Below are 20028 nucleotides of genomic sequence, written 5' to 3'. Positions count from 1 at the left end.
TGCTGCCAGACCTGCTGAATTTCTTCAGTACTGTGGTTTTAGAAATGAAGCCAAACATATATAGAATAGAAGATAAACATTTGATCACAAAATATACTGTTAAGTATTGCTCCTTTAAAACTAAAACTGAACAAGTGTCTGTTATCTGAATTAGTTCAGTTACTCTGAATTTCTTGAGGTTTCTGCCACTAGTCCTATAACTTAATAAGAGAAGATCTGAGGAAATCAATATCTCATACCTTCAAAAGGAGTATTAACTATGTCTGCCAGACTGATGAGATGAGTAGTGAGTTGTCCAGTGATGCATGTGAAATGATTCTTTCTGCTCTGCTGTTAAGTTCAGAATAGATTGCAGTTTTGCTCTTTATGCTAATTGTAATTCATATGTTGTGAAGTGTCAAATCCGTTTGTCTTTTGAAAGATCAGGTAGAAGAGAAGTAGACCTTGAGCCTGTTCTGAAGATCATTTTGGTTGTCTGATTTGTGTCGTCTCAATTTGCTTGTTTTTGATCCGTTTCCCTCTGTTCTTAAGTAATGAAAGATTTATTGATTTCCATTGAAGATTTAAATTGACAGTTTTTTGCCATTGTAACATTGTAACTACGTTTGTCTGAATAAAATGTTTTGTTTTTCCACTTTCCAACTCATCTAAAATTTTATTTCCCAATTATTTTGGTCTTTTTGTTCTTCTCGATCTTTAACTTGTATCTCTTGAGTGCTATTTCCTAGGCATTGTCCTTTGCTTACTTCCCGCATCTGTTCTGGTAAATTTCCTATCACTAGATCCAACAGTGCTCCCTCTTTTTTTTTACCTATTTGCAATGTGAATGGTATGGGCTAAAAATCTTCATTCAATAATGATTATTTGTGCCTTACTGCTGGACACCTATGGAATATCTCCGCCAAGTCTTTTTGATGTACAGATTTCTGTCTGTCCTTTTATTGTGGCTTTTAGGAGCACGTCTTTGCCACATTCAAAATACTAGCTTCTCATTGACAATGTATGTAGTACTTCGGAAAAAGATTTATGGATATTTATTCCTGAAATCTTTTTAGTTGCACTTCATTTGCTATAGCAAAGGAATTGTACCTTATTTGCGCCACTGTGCTGTTTATAGGTTGAACTGAAGATTTTGGCATTACTTTGGCTGTATACAGCTGAATGTAGTTTGCGTCTTGTCTGAGTTATTATTTTAGTGGCTGTAATCATTTTTTTTAAAGTAGAATTTTTTTTGGAACATTTGAAACAGAACATTTTTTCATTGGCTCGGTGGCTGAGTGATTAGCACTGCTGCCTCACAGCACTAGGGACCTGGTTTTGATTCCAGCTTCCGGTGACTGTGTGGAGTTTGCATATTCTCCTGTGTCTGCATGGGTTTCCTTCTGTGCTGTGGTTTCCTCCCACAATACAAAGATGTGCAGGTCAGGTGGATTGGCCATGGTAAATTGACCATAGTGTTAGATGCATCAGTCAGAGGGAATTGGGTCTGGGTAGGTTACTCTTGAGAGGGTCAGTGTGGACTTGCTGGGCTGAAGGGCCTGTTTCCACACTGTAGGGAATCTAATCTAATTTTGGATGTTAACTGTCAGTGTATGTCCAGGACAGACCTATACATACAAACGTAGAAACTAGGAACAGGAATAGGCCATTCAGCCCTGAGAGCCTGTTATACTATTCATTATGATCTTGGCTGGTCTTTTATTTCAATGTCATATTCGTGCTTTTCTATATGATACTAGTCAATGCTGTAGCCTGTTGGTGAGGCATTTTTAATCAAACTGTTAAAGGATTTTATCGCATTGCTCTGGAGCAGTTAGTACTTGAAGCCAGATCTGCTTGGAACACTACCACTGCATGATAAGAACCCACTCTATATAATACGATACAGAAGCCTTTGGAATTGGCATCACCTGTCTTTGGGAGGGGGAGGGAGGGGCTTGAAACTTGTGGGCAGACAGAAACCTGATCTTCCAAACAGTGTTGACAATCTTGGACACAGCTCTACCTGTTGATAGTTATAAATGAGCTGCTATGTCAGCCTTCCCACACCCAAGCACCTTCAAGAAAACCAGCAGCTCAAAGTGTGAAGTGAGTCTTGTGGTATTAGAGAATTAATTTGCCTTAATATTTGGCTATAATTTCTCAGCCACCTGTACTGTAACAGCCACTATGTGGCACCCTTCACGATGCTATTACAGTGGATCACAGAACCTGAGCATTCTTCCCTCTGGGAAAAGCACCCCGTTGGAGAGTAATGAACTGAGAAGCTCAACAACAGGAATGGAACTGAAGTTGCATCTTAATGGCAGGACTCCTGAACTGGGCATAGTTGCAGACCAAAATGTGAAGGGGAACTGCGGAAGTTGTGACACTTGTATGGATTACTACATGTTGAAGAGCTATTTGAAAATAAGGGCACTTGCACGAGGGTGCAGGTGTCAAAATTGTGAAAATGAAAACTTGTCAATTTTTACAATGTACATATTATGAAAAGAGCATCCTACTTGGAAGGTACTGAATTTCTTCCAAACTACAGTAATTCAGGCAGAACTAGCCTGGAAGAAAGCACTGACTCAGCCACTGTGGCCAAATGCAGTATTTTGTACAGTGTAATGTGACTTTACTGTGGCCAATTGGCAATTGTCATAGATTGGACTTGAGCCATTTTGTTGTTCTCTTAACTCTTGAAAAGCTTACTTCATATTTTGACTGCCTGAGTTTCAATTATTATTGAATGACAGGTTATGCTAACTAAACTAAACTATTTGGTTGCAATATTAATTGTGCACACTTTATTGGACTGGTTTCTGCTTTTGGTGGGCTCTATTAACTTTCCGCCATTTGATATTGCTTTAAATAAGAAGGTACCATAGAAGGGACAAAACTAATGGTGCTGAGACTGTAACTAAAAACACAGTTTACATGTCAAGGGCCTCTTGATATTAATCAGCTCATTTTTTTAAAAAGCGTTGAGTGTGTTGAGTAATCTTTCTCTTGAGCTGTGGATGCAGAGACACATAACTTCTTAACTAAAGGCAGTCCAAGGGTATCTGTGGTGGACAGGAAAGTAGAGTTGAAATCACAATCAGACCAGCTGTAATCTTGATGAACAATGGACCAGGCTTGATGTTGAATGACTGATCCTTCCAATTAGTATATATTGATATGCCTAATTGATTCAAATTTGTGTATTTTAAATTCAACTGATCAGATCTTTGAAGAAGAGCTGGGAGATTCTGAATTGTTGATAGGGCTGTGAAGAAGGTGTATGGGCTGTAAGCTTTCATGAGCGGGAGATTGAGTTCTAAGAGCTGCGTGGTAATGCTGTAGCTATATAAAGCCTTGGTTAGACCACACTCGGGATATTGTGTTCGGTTCTGGTCGCTTCAATATAGGAAGGATGTGGAAGCTTTAGAGAGGGTGCAGAGAAGATTTACCAGATGTTGCCTGGACTGGAGGGCATGTCTTATGATGATAGGTTGAGGGAGCTCGGGCTTTTCTCATTGGAGCAAAGAAGGATGAGAGGCAACTTATGGAGGTGTACAAGAAAATGAGAGGCATAGACAAAGTGAATAGTCAGACACTTTTTTCCCAAGGCAGAAATGGCTATCATGAGGAGGCTAATTTTAAGGTGATTGGAGGAAGGTATAGGGGAGATGTCAGAGGTAGATTATTTATACTGTGGTGGGTGCATGGAATGCACTGCCAGCAGTGGTAGAAGAGTCAGATACATTAGGGACTTTTAAGCGACTCTTGGATAGGTGCATGAAACATAGTATAATGAAGGGTATGTAGGTTAGTGATCTTAGAGTAGGATAAAAGGTTGGCATAACATCAAGGGACGAAAGGTCTGTACAGTGCTATATTGTTCTATGTTGTGTGTTTTTTATCTATGGCAGGTCGCATTTTGCGCAACTATGTGATTGTTGTGTATGATGGACTTAATCTACCTTGTATATTAATAATTATATTCTGCGGACTCGGCAAGATGGCGGCAATTCTGTAGAACTGCTGTAGACAGCTCTGGCTAACAGCCAAGGCATAATGGTGTTTTTTGCCATCCATGGCCAACTTGTGTGTTGGAATTATTAGTTTAAAACCTTACAGAACACAGATTTGTTAATATTTGGGAGTGGGAAGGATGCTAAAGGGAAAAGGAGTGAGCAAACAGCAGCAGGGAGGACACTCCCCTGCAGCACCTACCACACCAGAGACTGCAGCAGCAGCAGCCTCTCCTGAACCCCCTGGGGACCTGATAGACTCTTAGGAATTGGCTGAGACGATGGAGAGACTTACCTTGAAGGTTGGGGCTGCGATTGAGGAGATCTGTGCCCAGTCCAACCTATTGCATCCATGCTGCAGAAGCATGAGCAGGTGATCCAGGGGAGAGGCTGTAGGAGGTGGAGGGTCAAACTAATGCCTCGGAAGCTGCAATGAAGTCCTCATCCAGTCGATCTAGATGCTGGAATGAGGGGTGCGGGCCTTGCAAAACCATATCGAAATTCGAGCTCTGAGGATAAATCTCCAAATTGTCGGGCTCCCTGAAGGTGAGGAAGGTGAGCAACCAGTCAGCTTCTTTGAAAACTGGGTGCCGAAGCTTTTGGGCCTTCAGAGTCCAGCAAGCTTCAGATTGAAAGGGCTTATTGGGTTACAGTGCAAAGGTCAGGGCTGGTGCAGCACCCCCGTTTGGTTCTAGTGCACTTCCATTCATTAAGGACAAGCAAAAAGTCATAGAAGCTTCCAGGTTCCTGGGAAAAGATCCGCAGGCACTGCTGTACAAGGGGTCAAAAATAATGTTTTTCCAGGATTTTTCAGCAGCTGTAATTCGAAAGAGGAAGTCCTTCAATGCAGTTAAAAAGAGGCTGAAGAACCTGGGGATCCAGTACTCCATGAGATACCCCACAGTGCTCCATTTCAGCCACGAGGACTCAGTTTATACATTTGACTCAGCAGATATAGCTAAAAACTTTGTAGACACTTTAAAAAAGACGGATTGGCCTGAAGAATACGGTTAATGTTTGTTCTCTTTTCTATCTTTCCACATGTTTTCCCTTCCTTTTTTTATTCCTTTCTTTTTGCCTAATACTTTCCTTTTTGGAAAGGGGGAAAAGACCTTGGAATAAGTTCCTTTTTTTTAATAACTGGATTTTCTGATGGGAAATTTTGTGGATGTTCTTTGTTGTCTCTCCCTTTTTGTTTGTTCTGTTCCTCTTTTAGTCACAAGTAGGGGTGACGTGAAGCCAGGGATGGGTGGAGTGCTCATCCTGACTGTGTTTTTTCTGTTGATTTAAGGATCCTTTTTTTTTCCTGACCTAAGGCTGGGGCATACTCTGGGTTTAAAGTAGTTATGAAGGTGGGGATGGGTAGGTCAGTGCTCCCTATGGGCAGGGGGAAGAGTCTTCTATTCAAAGTTTTTATGGTTGGTTTTCTTTGTAGTTTTTTGGTAGTAATAGTTTTATAGTTATGATAGAGTAGTTTTTGTACATATATAGTTCTTCAACTCTGAGTCTTTATTTCTTATGCTCGGCGCTTTGTAAGCTGGCTTCTCTCTCTGAGAGGTTCAAGTGTCTCTGAAAGGAGAAATGGCTAAGTGTTATTAAATGGTGCACCTGGAACATTAAGGGAAGTCATTTGCCTGTTAAAAGGAAAAAAAAGTGCTTTCAAGCCTGAGGAGGGAAAGGGTTGATATCGCTTTGTTGCAGGCAACCCATCTTGATGGGGAACACCTAAAATTACAACGGTGGCGGGGTGGGTTATGACCGGGTATTCCTTTCATCCTTTACTACTAAAAGTAGGGGAGTGGCGGTACTTATCAAGAAAAATCTTCCGTTCGCATTATTAGAGAAGGTGAAAGAAGAACGGGGACAGTTTGTGATACTTAAAGCCCTGATACATGGGGAGGGATATGGCATTTTAAACGTTTACTGTCCTCCGGCCCATCCCCTCAAATTTTTTGATTAGTCCTTTCTCTAAGTTGAGTGCTTTTGGAACACGGCACATTATTATAGGGGGGAATGTTAATTGACTTTTGGATCTGACAGTGAACAGGATGTCTTGTGAGCCCCCAACTATTTCTTTGCAGGCCAAGCAGGAGGTTGACTTATGCGAGGAATTGGGGCTTGTGGTTATTTGAAGATGTCTTCACCCTACCAGCAGGACTTCACCTTTTTTTTTCCAAACCCGCATAAATGTCACATGAGGATTGACCTCTTTCTGGCTTCCTCAGCCTTTCTGGATTTGATTATGATTTTAAAATAGGGAATATAGCTATCTCTGATCACGCGGCAGTATATTTGGAAGTTAAGGTCAAGAGTGAAAGGCTAGGTTTGCAACACTGGCATTTGGACTTTTTTCTCCTTAAATTATTCCCCAAATTTGGAATCCTTTTGAAGGAGTTTCAGGAATTCTTGACTATCAACTAGGCATGGCTAGTAATCCGTCTATGCTATGGGAAACTGGTAAGGTCTTTGTTAGGGGATTATCTATTTCCTATTTGGCTAGTCAGAAATGACAAAAGGAGGAACAGCAGCGTGTACTTGAGACGCAGTTGAAAGTCGCTGAGGCAGCACATTTTGTGCAGCTAAATGGAGACCTTTTTTAACAACTTGGGCCTCCCAGGGGTAACCTTGGAACAGGACTCTCTCCTTAATGCCCCCTTGACAGTTCAGGAAATACAGAAGGCAGCTAGGCAACTTCATAGTGAGAAAGCACCTGGCCCTGATGGTATCCCGTGTGAGTTTTATAAGGAGTTTATAGGGATTCTGTCAGGGCCGATGTTGGAGATGTACAATCGCTCCTATATGCATAAATGCCTGCCACCATCTTTGAGAGAAGCTAATACTTCCATAATCCTTAAGGGGAAGGTTCCTGAGGATTGTGCCTCATCCAGGCCCATCTCTCTATTAAATTCGGATTTTAAGATTCTGTCCAAGATCCTGTGCTGAGATTGGAAAGGGTATTGCCCATGTTATTAAAAAGGATCAGACAGGCTTTATAAGGGGCCATTGGTCCTCCAATAATATTAGAAAGTCGCTGAATATGGTCCAAGTTTATCGATTCAGGGGTTGGTGATTTCCTTAGATGCAGAGAAAGCATTTGACTGGGTGGGTTGGCCGTAACTTTTTTATGTCTTAGAGCAGTTTGGATTGGGTCGAGTCTTTGCTAGACGGGTGGAGGTTTTATATCGCCACCCTCTGGCTGTGGTCATCACCAATGGGGTGAAGTCTGGGAATTGGTAGGGGTAGTCGACAAGGCTGCCCCCTGTCACCATTGTCGTTTACATTGGTGATAGAACCGCTGGCAGAGGTCATTCGTCAAAACGCCCACATAACCTCTCTGGAAGTGAGATAGAGGACACACAAGATTACACTATATGTGGATGATGTCCTTCTGTTTTTATCAAAACCAATGATCTCTGTACCCCATTTGATACAATGTATCATTCATTTGGGGCTATTTCAGGATATAAGATTAACTTGGCAAAATCGGAGGCTATGCCTTTGAGGAACTTTAAGGATGTGCCAGAAGTTGGGCAGGGTTACGAAACCTAGACATTCTTATTATCCCCAAGTTTGATCTATTGTTTCGGACTAACTTTGCTCACTTGCGCGACAATATTAGGCGAGATCTCTAGAGATGGGAGGCTCTTCCAATTTCATGGCTGGGCCGAATATCTCTCATTAAGACAAATGTGCTTCCTCGTTTGCTTTATTCCATGCGTATGCTCCCTATAATGTTTCCCAGGTCAACACTGCGGAAGCTTATGGGGTGGTTTGGTTCCTTTGTCTGGCATCGTGGGCGGCCCCTCATCAAACTTTCTAAATTGCTGTTGCCTCAAGGAGGGAGAGGAGTTGATTTCCCAGACATTAGGAGTTATCAGTTGAATTCCTTTGCTGTCTTTTATCTGTGATCGGGTAGGTAATGATCCAAACTCAGTTTGGCTGGATATTGAGGCGTCCCAGGCAAAGTGGCCTCTTGTTAACCTGTTGCTCATGGATAAGATGAGGACAGTTATGGGTCACTGCTGGAACCCCATTGTCATTAGTACAGTCAAGGCATGGAGGGTGATGTGTCAGAGTGAGGGTCGTTTATCCAAGACTTCACCACTTATGCCTATAGTTGGCATGCCAGGGTTCTGACCAAGAATGATGGACTCAGGATTCAAACTATGCGCATTGAGAGGAGTTTATAGTTTGGGTGACTTACTTGAAGGGGAGGTTATGATGTCTTTTGAGCAACTGAGCCTCAAATATGGGTTGCCCAGCAGAGATCTCTTCTGTTTTTGTCAGGTTGGGGATTTCATCCAGAAGACGACTACATTTCTCACTAAGCCCTATAAGCCCGATTACAGAGAGGTTGTTGCGATGTTCCACAAGCACCCTTTTGCTTAGTGCCCTCTGTCACCTGTTGGGTAGCAAGGCCTGGCAGGATATTAACTGGTTATGTGAGGTCTGGGAGCAAGAGCTAGGAGTGGAGATCTCTTCTGAAACATGGGTGAACATATGGGAAAAAACTCAAAAGATCTCCATCTGTAATAGGACATGCACTATGCACACTTCTGCACAGGGCTCATTTGGCACCAGACCATCTGGCGAAGTTTAAAAAGGGGCACCTTCAGTGTGCCCCAAATGTAAAATAAGTGTAGGTACTCTTACCCATTGCCTCTAGACATGCCACAGGCTTCGTGTTTACTGGAGTGATTAGATTAGATTACTTAGTGTGGAAACAGGCCCTTCGGCCCAACAAATCCACACCGACCTGCCGAAGTGCAACCCACACATACCCCTACATTTACCCCTTTACCTAACACTACGGGCAATTTAGCATGGTCAATTCACCTGACCTGCACATCTTTGGACTGTGGGAGGAAACTGGAGCACCCGGAGGAAACCCACGCAGACACAGGGAGAATGTGCAAACTCCACACAGTCAGTTGTCTGAGTCGGGAATTGAACCAGGGTCTCTGGCACTTGTAAGGCAGCAGCGCTAACCACTGCGCCACCGTGCCGCCCACAAGTGTTGTGGCGGGAGAGATAGGGAGGGTATTGAGGACTGAAGTCAGAGTTGACCCAATATCTCTCCTGTTAAGTCTGTCAAATTTACCATCTTTAGATGGACATGGGTAAAAGTATTTAATATTCTTGCATGCTGTGCACAGAAGAATATTCTGATGAATTGGGTGTCTGAGAACCCTCCGGGCTTGCTGGGATGGCAGAAATTAATTATGGAGCACATTCCCTTAGACTTTTTTACAAACATGGTGCACCACACAACAGACCATTTTTATAAGACATGGCAGCCCTACTTAAGTTATTTGGATATAGATTTGTCAGTTATCTTAACTAGGGTGTTTGTTTAACCAGGATGGTTAGATTTGTCCAGCCATGGACTCTGGAGAGGGTCTCCTGAGTTATATACAATGCTCCTGTTCCTTCGTTTGAGAGCTTTGTACCAAGCATAGCTGTTCTGTATTTTGTTTTCTTTTGTGTTTTTTTTTTGCTTTTCTTTTTGGTGTTGCTTTGCACAGTGTTAGGGTTTGTTTTGTATTATAGGGTAGGTTAATAGTTAGTAGACAGTAGTTGTCTTGTAACTTGTGTATTTTTTCTTTTTATTATGCTGATATTTGTTATTGTATTTTTCAATAATTTAATATGTTTGTGAAGTTAAAAAAATTTGCTAATTGCAAAAAAAATTATATTCTGTCTTCTGAGCTTAACATTACTTATTTTATAGTTAATGAAAAACAAATTTCTCCAGCTCCTGCCGGTACTTTTTCAGGTTTTGTGATGTCAGGAGGACTGGCAGTATTGCATATTATTTCCATCTTAGATGTTTTATATGATTGGTACGCTAGTCTGAAGATTCCTTAATAAATTTAGATTTGTGATTCTGAATCTCATTTAGTGCTTAACTTTAGTTCTGTTTAATCTATACCTATTCAATTTTTAATCCAGGCTAAACCCATTTCTTTTGGAACTGTACTGTTCTGCAATTTAGTGGGCGGCACGGTGGCACAGTGGTTAGCACTGCTGCCTCACAGCGCCTGTAGACCCGGGTTCAATTCCCGACTCAGGCGACTGACTGTGTGGAGTTTGCACGTTCTCCCCGTGTCTGCGTGGGTTTCCTCCGGGTGCTCCGGTTTCCTCCCACGGTCACAAAGATGTGCGGGTCAGGTGAATTGGCCAAGCTAAATTGCCCGTAGTGTTAGGTAAGGGGTAAAATGTAGGGGTATGGGTGGGTTGCGCTTCGGCGGGTCGGTGTGGACTTGTTGGGCCGAAGGGCCTGTTTCCACACTGTAAGTCTAAGTCTAATCCTTATTTGCTGGTTTGATTCACTTATTTGACTTATGCACGTAGTCACAAATGCAGTTCAGTTCTGAACAGTAGCATTTCAAGGAAGCAAGCAAACATTGGAGTTTGACTCTATCCAGCAAACAAGCCAAAGGCATCTCTTAATTGTACAAGATAATATTTACATGCATTTGAGGCACCAGGACAGTCCAATAACTAAATGGACCCCCATTAGCTTCAGCAGGCAGACCTCAGACAGCAGCCGCCTCAAACTTCAATGCATCCTCAACACATAGACCTGGATCTTGGAATGTGCCAGTCTGCAACACTTGTGTGAGGTCAGCTACTTGTTCTGGCCTGTCCCTTGTGGAGAAATTTACAAGCCAAATCACTTTGATCACAAGTCCATCAGGAAGTGGTCAGCACCTAGCGGTCTCATAACCCTGCAGAGAAAAAGAGAGGGATCCTGTTTCATTATTCCCTGAGCAGACAATCCAAGTCATTTGGCAGAATGCCTCATCTCCAGAACTTTCTAACCAGCACTAAGACACCACTTTTCTATTGGTGAGAAAGGCACGATCTGTGAGATTCTTTCTTACTGTATGTGCAGTCTGATTGCCCTCGAAGTGGCTGTGGCAAGGTTGAGACTGTCCCGCCTCCTTCTGGAATGTGCTTTTGTGAAGAAAGTCTGGAGAAAGAGGTGTTTTTTGTTGAAGCTCACCCAGACTAACTGTGATGTAGGAGTCTGTGTGCTCTATGGTGTGTTCCCCAGAATGTACACCGGACAAACATTTGTGACTGTACCTGGAAGTTGATCAACTCAGTGAAAGGTGCTCTTTGGTCTGACTGAAACTTGTGGCTGTGCTGACCATGATGCAGTCCTAAACTAATCTCATCTTCCTGCACTTGGTCCATATCTCTGTTCCTTGCCTGTTTATATTTTTGAAGTTTTTGTAATTAGCAGTGACTGAACCTTTTTTATACCAATGTTTCATGTTAATTTGAAGTGTTCTGGCTCAATGTTATTAAGACTTCATAATTTCTTTTACCTATTGAACATGGGCATTGTTGAATGGCATCTCACCTTTTTGAATGCAAAGATTTAAATGCTGAGCCATTTATTGCTGAATGTAATCAGACGAATCGCAGTTTAGCATGTCAGTGTCAGTGTTTCGTTTTAACTGTAATTTGTGTTTTGTTCAAAATTATTTCTTCAAAGGACCAGAACAATCTGATTTAATGTGCAAGATTACCCGTAGCCTTTGCTATACCAGTTAGTATCACTGTGCAGTTTCCACTACAGTACATTTTTATAGGATAATGTGGACCTCTCTTTGAATCATTTGTTAACTGATCACCCATCTATTTGATGTTCAGAATATTTGTTAAAGAACTAATTTTTTTGTAACATTGAGTTAAATGATATGCTAGTTTAGAAGAATTTTGGTTCACCATGCCTACAGAATTTATTAGGTTTTTTTAATTGAATTTTGTCACTGTGACAATATAATAGAGTTTAGTTCTGGATTTAACAAATTTTAAACAGCAGAGATTATGCTGCTTTTTAAAAAGTTATTGTTTACCCTAGCTTTAAGGTTTATGATTACTCTTTGAAAGAATTTGTAAATTCTCTTTAGTTTTAGTCCGCATGTGGTAAGTTGTTAATGATTTATTTTTACTTTACAGGTTTATGGGAGTTTGTGTTCATGAAGGCCAACTGCATGCCTTAACTGAGGTAGGTAGCTGAGTTTCATCATATTATTACATTATGCGATGTAACTAAGTGTCAAAGAGGTCTAAAAATCCAGAGCTTTCCAACAATAACTTGGAGAAAGATGGTCATATCCCACCAGTGCCGTTTGAGAATTAAAGTTTAATTTAAAATTACATTGAAATAACAGTGTATTAAAATTAACCATGAAGCTGTTGGATTGCTATACAATGCAACAGTTTCATTCATCTCCTTTCGTGACTTTTATCCAGTTTGATCTAAAACTTTTTAGCAATGGGAGTACCTGGTTTGGGATTGAGCACAGTACCATTGAAAAAGAAACTTCAACTTTCTTATTCTCATGATTACTTGAGCTTATATTGGTTGCCAACATGGACCATATTCTACTCCTCAGCATGAAGATGTCAAAGTATATTTGATATCATTGTGTGAACAGTGCCTGAGTTTGAATCATGAGAATGAAACTGTGTCCAAGTATTTGGCAAATGGTTTACGCAGCCGTTTGGATCTTGGATGTTGAATTACAGCTTTGTTATATGGGAATTTTTGCCAGGTATTGGCTTTGCTTTGGAAAACAATAGCTAGATTGGACAGAGTCAGCATGAATTTGCAAAAGGGAATTCAGAGTTACAAATTTACTGGAATTCTTTGAAAATGTAAATCGTAGAGGGGATAAAGGGGAGCCAGTGGATGTGGTTCACTTGGACTTTCAGAAGACTTTTAGTAGAGTTCCACATAAGAGATTAGCCTGTAAAATTAAAGCATATGAAATGGGGATAAGGTATTGAAATGGATAGAAGGCTGGCTGGCATACAGGAAGTAAAAACTTGGAATAAATATTTTCTCCAAATGGCAGCCAGTGACAAGTAGGGTGCTGCAGGGATCATCAGCTTTTCATAAAACCAGTGATTTAGATAGGAAATGTAATATTGCCAAAATTTGCAGATGACAAAGCTGGGTGGGAGGGTGAACCATGAGGAGGATACTTCAATGTGACTTAAATGAGTTGAGCGAGTGGCTAAAGGCATGGCCCTATACAGTATAATCTGGATAAATGTGAGGTTATCCACTATGGGGGCAAGAACAGAAAGGCAGATTATAATTTAAATGTGTAAGTTGAGAGAAGGGAATGTACAATTTTGACCTCTGCCTCCTTGGAGCCCAGTCACTGAAGGTTTGCATGCAGTTGCAGCAGTCAGGAAGGAACATGGTATGTTGACCAAAGTGAGAAGGTTTGAGTATTGGAGCAGAGATGTCCTGCTGGAATAGCACTCGGACTTTGGTAAGCCCTCACTTGGAATATATGTGCAGTTTTAGTCTTATGTGAGAAAGGATGCTCTTGTTACAGAGGGAGTGCAGCGAAGATTTATCAGACTCTCATCTTGATTGGTCAGACTGATATATGAGGAGAGGTTGAATTAGTTAGCTGAAGTTTAAAAGAATGAGGAAGATCTCAGGAAACCTGGAAAATTCAAACAGGACTGGAGAGAACAGTTGCAGGAAGGCCACTACTGGCAGGGGTCACAATCTAAGGATGTGAACTAAACACTTAGGAAAAAGATGAGAATTTATTTGCCTAGAGAGTGGTGAGCTTGTGGAATTCACTACTACAGAAAACATTCAAATCCAAAACATGGTTTGGTTTCGAGGAGGAGTTGGGTATAGCACCTAGGGCTAACAAGATCAAAGGATATCAGGGGTAAGCAGGAGTAGGCAATTGAGTTGGATGTCAAGATTAGAGTGGTACTGGAAAAGCACAGCATGTCACACAGCATCTGAGGAGCAGGAAATTGATTCCAGTTGAAGGACGTTTGCCTGAAACATCATTTTTTTTTCCCCAGCTCCTTGGATGCTGCCTGACCTGCTGTGCTTTTCCAGCACCACTCTAATCTTGACTCTGATCTGCAGTACCCACTTCCGCCTAAATGAGTTGGATGATCTGCCATGATCATAATAAGTTATCAAAGGCTGTATGGCCTATTCCTCTTTGGTTTTTTTTCTGTTTCTAGGTGTGACTATAAGCTGTCATTTTCCCTGCCATGTTTTGAAGTGCATTTGCAATTCGTTTGGACAAAAATGGATAGTTGAAATTTTCAGATAAAATAATAGTGAAAATTCTGGGAATAATTCCACTGCTTCTAGTTTTGTTCAACATCATGAGCAAGCTGAGTTTGTTGGTGAACAATCATGGACCATTCCTTGCCTCTGTAGGCTCTTTAACATGTTTTAGTATTTTGTGAATGGTCAGCATGTGGTCTCTCATCCTCGTTTTTCTCTCTTGTCAAATCTCTCTTGTTATATACCGTATCTTCCTTGTGTCTTCTAAGTGATGCTTAAAGTGAAGTACTGATTCTTAGAATTATAAAATTGTCACAGTGCAGAAAGCTGCTTGACCCATGGACTTCTGGCTAGCTTTCTTTAAGAACGGTTTTATCTGTTCTTTTTTCCGCACTTTCTCCCTGCAACCACGCAAATACGTTCTCATCAAATGGGTATCCAATTCTCTTTATAAAATCACAATTGAATTCACTTTACCACAGACAGTACTTATTGACCACCTGAGTGTGAAAATATTTTTCCTCACTCTGCTCTTGGTTGTTTCGTCAACACCTTAATCAATGTCCTCTGCTTCTTGACCTCCTACCAATGAAAATTGTTTCTCTTTGTCTACTCTATCTAGAGCCCTCACGATTTTGAACGTCTCTATCAAATCTTCTCTCAAGCTTCTCTTCTAAGGAGAACATCCCAGCCCTCCAGTTTATCCATGTAACTGAATTTTTTTTCTGCACCGTCTTTAAAGTCTTCACATCCTTCCTAAAGTGAGGTGCCCCGAATCGGATACAATACTCCGTTTGAGGTTGGACCAATCTTTGATAAAGGGTCATCATAACTACTTTTGCTTTTCAATAACTTGTGCATATATGCTCCAGGTCTCTGTTCTTGCAACCCCGTTAAAATATTGTCCATTTAGTCATTGTCTCTCTTCATTCTTTCTAGATAGATACATCAATGCATGCGTGTGTTAAATTTCATCTGCCATGTACCTCCTGTATTGCAGCACCCTGTCAATGCTCTTTATAACTCTAATTATTATACACCTCTGTTCATAACATTTGTAAGTTTTGTGACCTCTTCAATTTTGAAATTTTGTGTGTGCAATCACATCTTAAATCATGAAAAACAGTGGCCCTGGGTAGTCCCACTGGACAACTTTCACCAGACTGAAAAATAATTGTTCTCTGAAAGTCTGGTACTTGTCACTTGGCCAACTGCTACCTATGCTGTGTCTTTTAATTGTTAGGCTTGCCAGTAAAGCTGAATCCTATTATTTGGCAACTACTCACACCTTTTTGAAATCCATATGGCAGTCATCAACATTTTATATTCCCTATTTCATCCAAAACCTCATTAGTTTGGTTGAATCAATGCTAATCAGATCTGTGCAGGCTGTTCTTAATTAATCTACATTTGTCCAAGTGACTGTTAATTTTGTTCTGGATTATTGTTTCTGAAAGCTCTGCCCCCCCCCCCCCCCCCTCCCCCAAACCAGGTTTAAAATAATGATACAAGATTGCAGGTGGTAATCAATGGGAGAATTTGTTACCTATATGAAGTCAAGCCATGACCCATGAGAATTTGTGAGGCGTAGCATCTTTGTTAAAGTCTCTGAGGATCACTCCCTCCTGAATGTATACCACTGTGCCACCGTTCTAATCACTCTTCTACTGATTGGACAGGGCATTCCAATAGTTTGAGACATTGGCTGCAAGGCATGATTGTGTATTAGGCTGATGCTTGAGAAACCTGGGGCTAAGTGCCCAGATGTTAATAAGAAGAGCTCTGCAAGAACATCTGAGCCGGATATGTTTTTGTTATTTCCATGCCAGGAGATCCATTCTGTTTTACTCTTTCTGGATTTTACCTAAGTGGTTTCAAAGCCATTTCAGAAGGTTGTGAAAAATCATTCGTATTGCTATGGGTCTGGACTCTCGCGTCAGCTAAACAGTGTAAGAAGAACAGGTTTCTTTCCCTAAAATGTCAGTCATGAGCCAGCGAACTGGTTTCATAGTCACAATTGCTTGGGCTAGCTCACTTTTTTGTTTTAGATTTATTTAACAATTGAATTTACGTTCTCGCAGCTGTAATGGTGGGATTTGAACTCTTGTCGTTGAGCATTGCTCAGACCTCTGAATCACTAGTCTAGTAACATCACCATCTGTCACTATTCGTGCATATTGTTCTTAATCTACTGTCGTGTCAGATATGGTTCAGTGTTCCTAATCTTAATAAAAAATTACAAGAAATGAATGATCTGTTACTGTTCTTAAATTCCTAACTTAAGTATTTTATACTGTTAATGCTTTTCTGATCTTGATACTGTCATTGTCTGAAGGCATTATAGATGATGGACTGCTATGAAATAGTCTGATTTGCTTTCACTGTACACTCCGACTGTTTAACCAAAAGGAAAGGATGGGTTTTCTCTGTTAACAAAAGATGTGGAGCAAAAGCACATAATGGTGCTAGGTATAGATCAGTCACGATGTAACTAAGTAGTTCAACAGTTTCAAGAGGCTAAACAGCCTACATCTGGTTCTAGGCAGTGTGTACTGTCTACAAGATGCACTGCAGAAATTTGCCAAAGATGTTGACACAGCCCCCATCAAACCCATAAACATTTCCACCTACAAGGGCAGCAGATATGAGAACACCCTAACCTGCAACGTGCTGTCCAAACCACTCACCGTTCTGACTTGAAAATATAACGCCTTTCCTTAGCTGCCATTGGGTCAAAATTGTGGAATTCCCTACCTAATGGCATCTACCCAACAGCACAGGGACTGCAGAGGTTCAAGAAGGCAGGTCACCACCACCTTCTTGAGGCCAACTACGGATGGGCATAAATACTTGCTCAGCCAGCAATGACATGAGTGAATAAAAGAAAACCCACTTGGGTTGCGGCACTGAGCAAATGTATACTTGATAGAAAAATTATGTTCTTTGATTCTAGGGCACGGTTTCATAATTTACCTGTTTTTGCATTTCTTTTCAGTTTCTCCTCCATCTGGAGTGACAGTTTGTGTTCTTAGATAATTTACATTTAATATACAGCCTTTAGCCTGTTTTGGAAGAATTCTGGGATATCCATACTACCCAGCAGTCCAAAAATCTAATTTCAGAAAAATAAGTTTCTTTGGAAAGGTTAGGAACTGCTTTCAGCTTTTTGAATTGGGGACAGAAGTTTCATTTTGCGTTATTTAACAAATTCATTAGAAGCATGATTGGTGACTGACTCAGTGTCACAAGATATATTCTTCATATAATTCACATCTTACTGTTACTAGCCTTGTACAACTGTTTTCTTATTTCAGCCAATTTATTATTGTACAGGACCCACATGCCTTTGCCACAGTCACTATTTTCCTAGCTGTATAAACTGTTTAATGTCCCTCAGGATTTCTGTGTAAAGGCTATATCTGCTATTTACTGATCTGATTTGGTTTTCTAATGACCTCCACTCATTTATTTGGATGCATTTGGAGAGTCGTAAGTTCTGAAAAGTTGCACAAGATTCTTGTCCCTTGATGCTATCCTATGTATTTGAATAACTAATTGAAATGATTGGATTGTAACTTTGAAAGTAGTGTGCTGAGAGAGCTATTTGTAGAAATAATTATGCTAGTTAAAAAGATTTATTCTCATGGTCAGATTTAGCTTTTTGTTGAATAATGTTCAATCTAGTAGTATTTTAGACTTAGAAGTTTTATAGATGGAAATGAGCCCAGCATGTGACCACTTCAGATGGTGATTTCCTCTCCCATGTGCTTTATTTTCAGTATATTAATAGAGGCAACCTTGAACAATTATTGGACAGCAGTGATCATCTCTCCTGGCGCGTTAGAGTCAAAATAGCACATGATCTTGCCTGTGGACTCAGCTACCTGCACTCAAAGGGTGTCTTTCATCGGGATTTGACTTCTAAGGTTCAGTATATGGAGGGAGAAATTAAAGATAATTGCTATTTAATCCTTAGGGTGTTAATTCAATCTTGCGATCCTTGGGAAACAGTAATTAACATTTATTAAGACTATTTTGCAATAATTTAATAACTAATGAAGCAGAATCAATTCATAGGAAATACTTTTTTGCCAAACATAATTTAAGCACATCTTGATGAATCATCATTACATTGCAAATGCGTGGTACTGTATATAATGGTATTTCCCAACATTACATAAAACTGGATATCATTAGCTTGCACTATTACTTTGCTTTTTCTCTAACTTTCCCAATCTTCACTCAAGAACCTTCTACCAACTGTTCAGTTTTTAGCGGAGAAAAATTCACTCATGCTATAATATTCAGTTTGATGTATAGTTGGGGTACACCATTATAATTTATAGGACCCCCAACAATTCCCCTACAGGACAGAGTATGCATTAAGAATTGATGGGGTTTTGAAGAAAAGTGCTGCAATAATTGTGGGTGACTTGAATTTTGCGTCAATTAAGCAAATGGAATTCAGAACAATTGGCTAAAGGAGGAGTTCATTATGTATTTGGTACATTTTCTTGAAATAATACTATCAACTGGGTCAAAATGATCTAGCCTTTGTGTAATGAGGCAGGATTAATAGTGAACGTAGCATGATAGGATTTCTTACTCAGTTTGTGCGTGAGAAATGAGTCTGTTACTGGTATCTTTAAACTTAACTAAAGACAATTACAAGGCAGTGAAGTTTCTCCATCTGCTGTGATGGGATTTAAATCTGAGAGCCTGAATCATTAGAACCTGGGTTCTGGATTTTTATTTTTATTCATTCATAGGATGATGGTTTCACTGGCTGGGCCAGCATTTATTGCTCACCCCAGAGACCAGTTAAGAGTCCACCACAATGCTGTGGGTTTGAAGTCACGTGGGACAGACCAGGTGAGGATGGCAGTTTCCTTCCCTAAAGGACATCGGTAAATTAGATGGCTTTTTGACAAGCGATAATGGTTTCGTGGTCATCTTTAGATTCTTAAATCCATGTTTTTTTTTTAGACAATTCAAATTCTACTATGGTGGGATTTGAACCTTGGTCCCCAGAATATTACCTGGGTTTCTGGATTATCACTCTAGTGATAATACCACTAAGCCCTTGTCTCCCCTTAACTCTATAAGGTGCTGAGAACATGGGAGGCATTGAAGTCTCGATAGTCCTGCAACTGTCGCAAGCACTCTTGGTCTTATAGCAAAGGGTTACAGCCTCTGCACCTCACAGGCTGGAGGATTGGCCCTTTCCTCCAGCAGGAAGTGAGAAAGCTTTGTAGTTGCTACAGGATGCCCTGTGTTTCTGCTAATTGTGCTTATCATTAATTAATGCTAGATTCTCTGCAATCCTGTAGAAGTGCAAATTACTTTTATATCTCATTGGTGCCTCAATTTATATTTATTGTAGTTGCTTAGAGACTGCTGTTATATTCATCCCATTGGTTTTGTATAAGAATTAAGTTGGTTTTATTTAGCAAATCTTTTAAACTCCTTAGAGCCTTTAGTCCTCATCTGAGTGTAAAAACTTTGCATTTGCAGTGAAGTTGTAATATCTCTGGTTATGTGTTTAGGGATGTTGGTGTACCTTCCAAATATATTTGCTCAGGATGATTTGACGTTGTATAGGATGTTGGTGAAGCTGCTTTTGGAGATACTATGTACAGTTGTGGTTGCCTTGCTATAGGAAGGATATTGTTAAATTGGAAAGGGTTCAGAAAAGACTTACCAGGAAGTTGCCGGGACTGGAGGGTTTGAATTATGAGGAGAGGTTGGTTAACCTGGGACTCTTTATTTTTATTTTCAATGGAGTGTAGGAGGCTTAAGGGATGATTTTATAGAGATTTATAAAGTCATGAGGAATATAGATAAGGTGAATAGCAAAGTTCTTTTTCCAAGAGTGGGGATGTTCCAAGTTTGATGGCAAATTTTAAAGTGAGGGGGAAAAATTTAAAAAGGACCCGAGGGGCAACATTT

At 40.5% G+C, this 20028-nt stretch overlaps 1 protein-coding gene across 4 annotated transcripts in view; it reads left to right on the top strand.

The window, feature by feature from the left end:
• The window catches only part of tesk2 (testis associated actin remodelling kinase 2), a 90448-nt gene that overhangs the window by 42496 nt on the left and 27924 nt on the right, over positions 1-20028 (top strand). For all 4 annotated transcript variants that reach the window (XM_060829861.1, XM_060829862.1, XM_060829860.1 and 1 more), the window contains 2 exons: positions 11976-12024; positions 17859-18005. In XM_060829861.1, the coding sequence (XP_060685844.1) occupies positions 11976-12024; positions 17859-18005 (196 nt within the window). The remainder of the gene's footprint in view (positions 1-11975; positions 12025-17858; positions 18006-20028) is intronic.

The sequence above is a fragment of the Hemiscyllium ocellatum genome, chromosome 9, assembly GCF_020745735.1.
Source record: "Hemiscyllium ocellatum isolate sHemOce1 chromosome 9, sHemOce1.pat.X.cur, whole genome shotgun sequence".
Taxonomy (NCBI): Eukaryota; Metazoa; Chordata; class Chondrichthyes; order Orectolobiformes; family Hemiscylliidae; genus Hemiscyllium; species Hemiscyllium ocellatum.
This window is presented reverse-complemented; position numbering and strand designations above follow the sequence as displayed.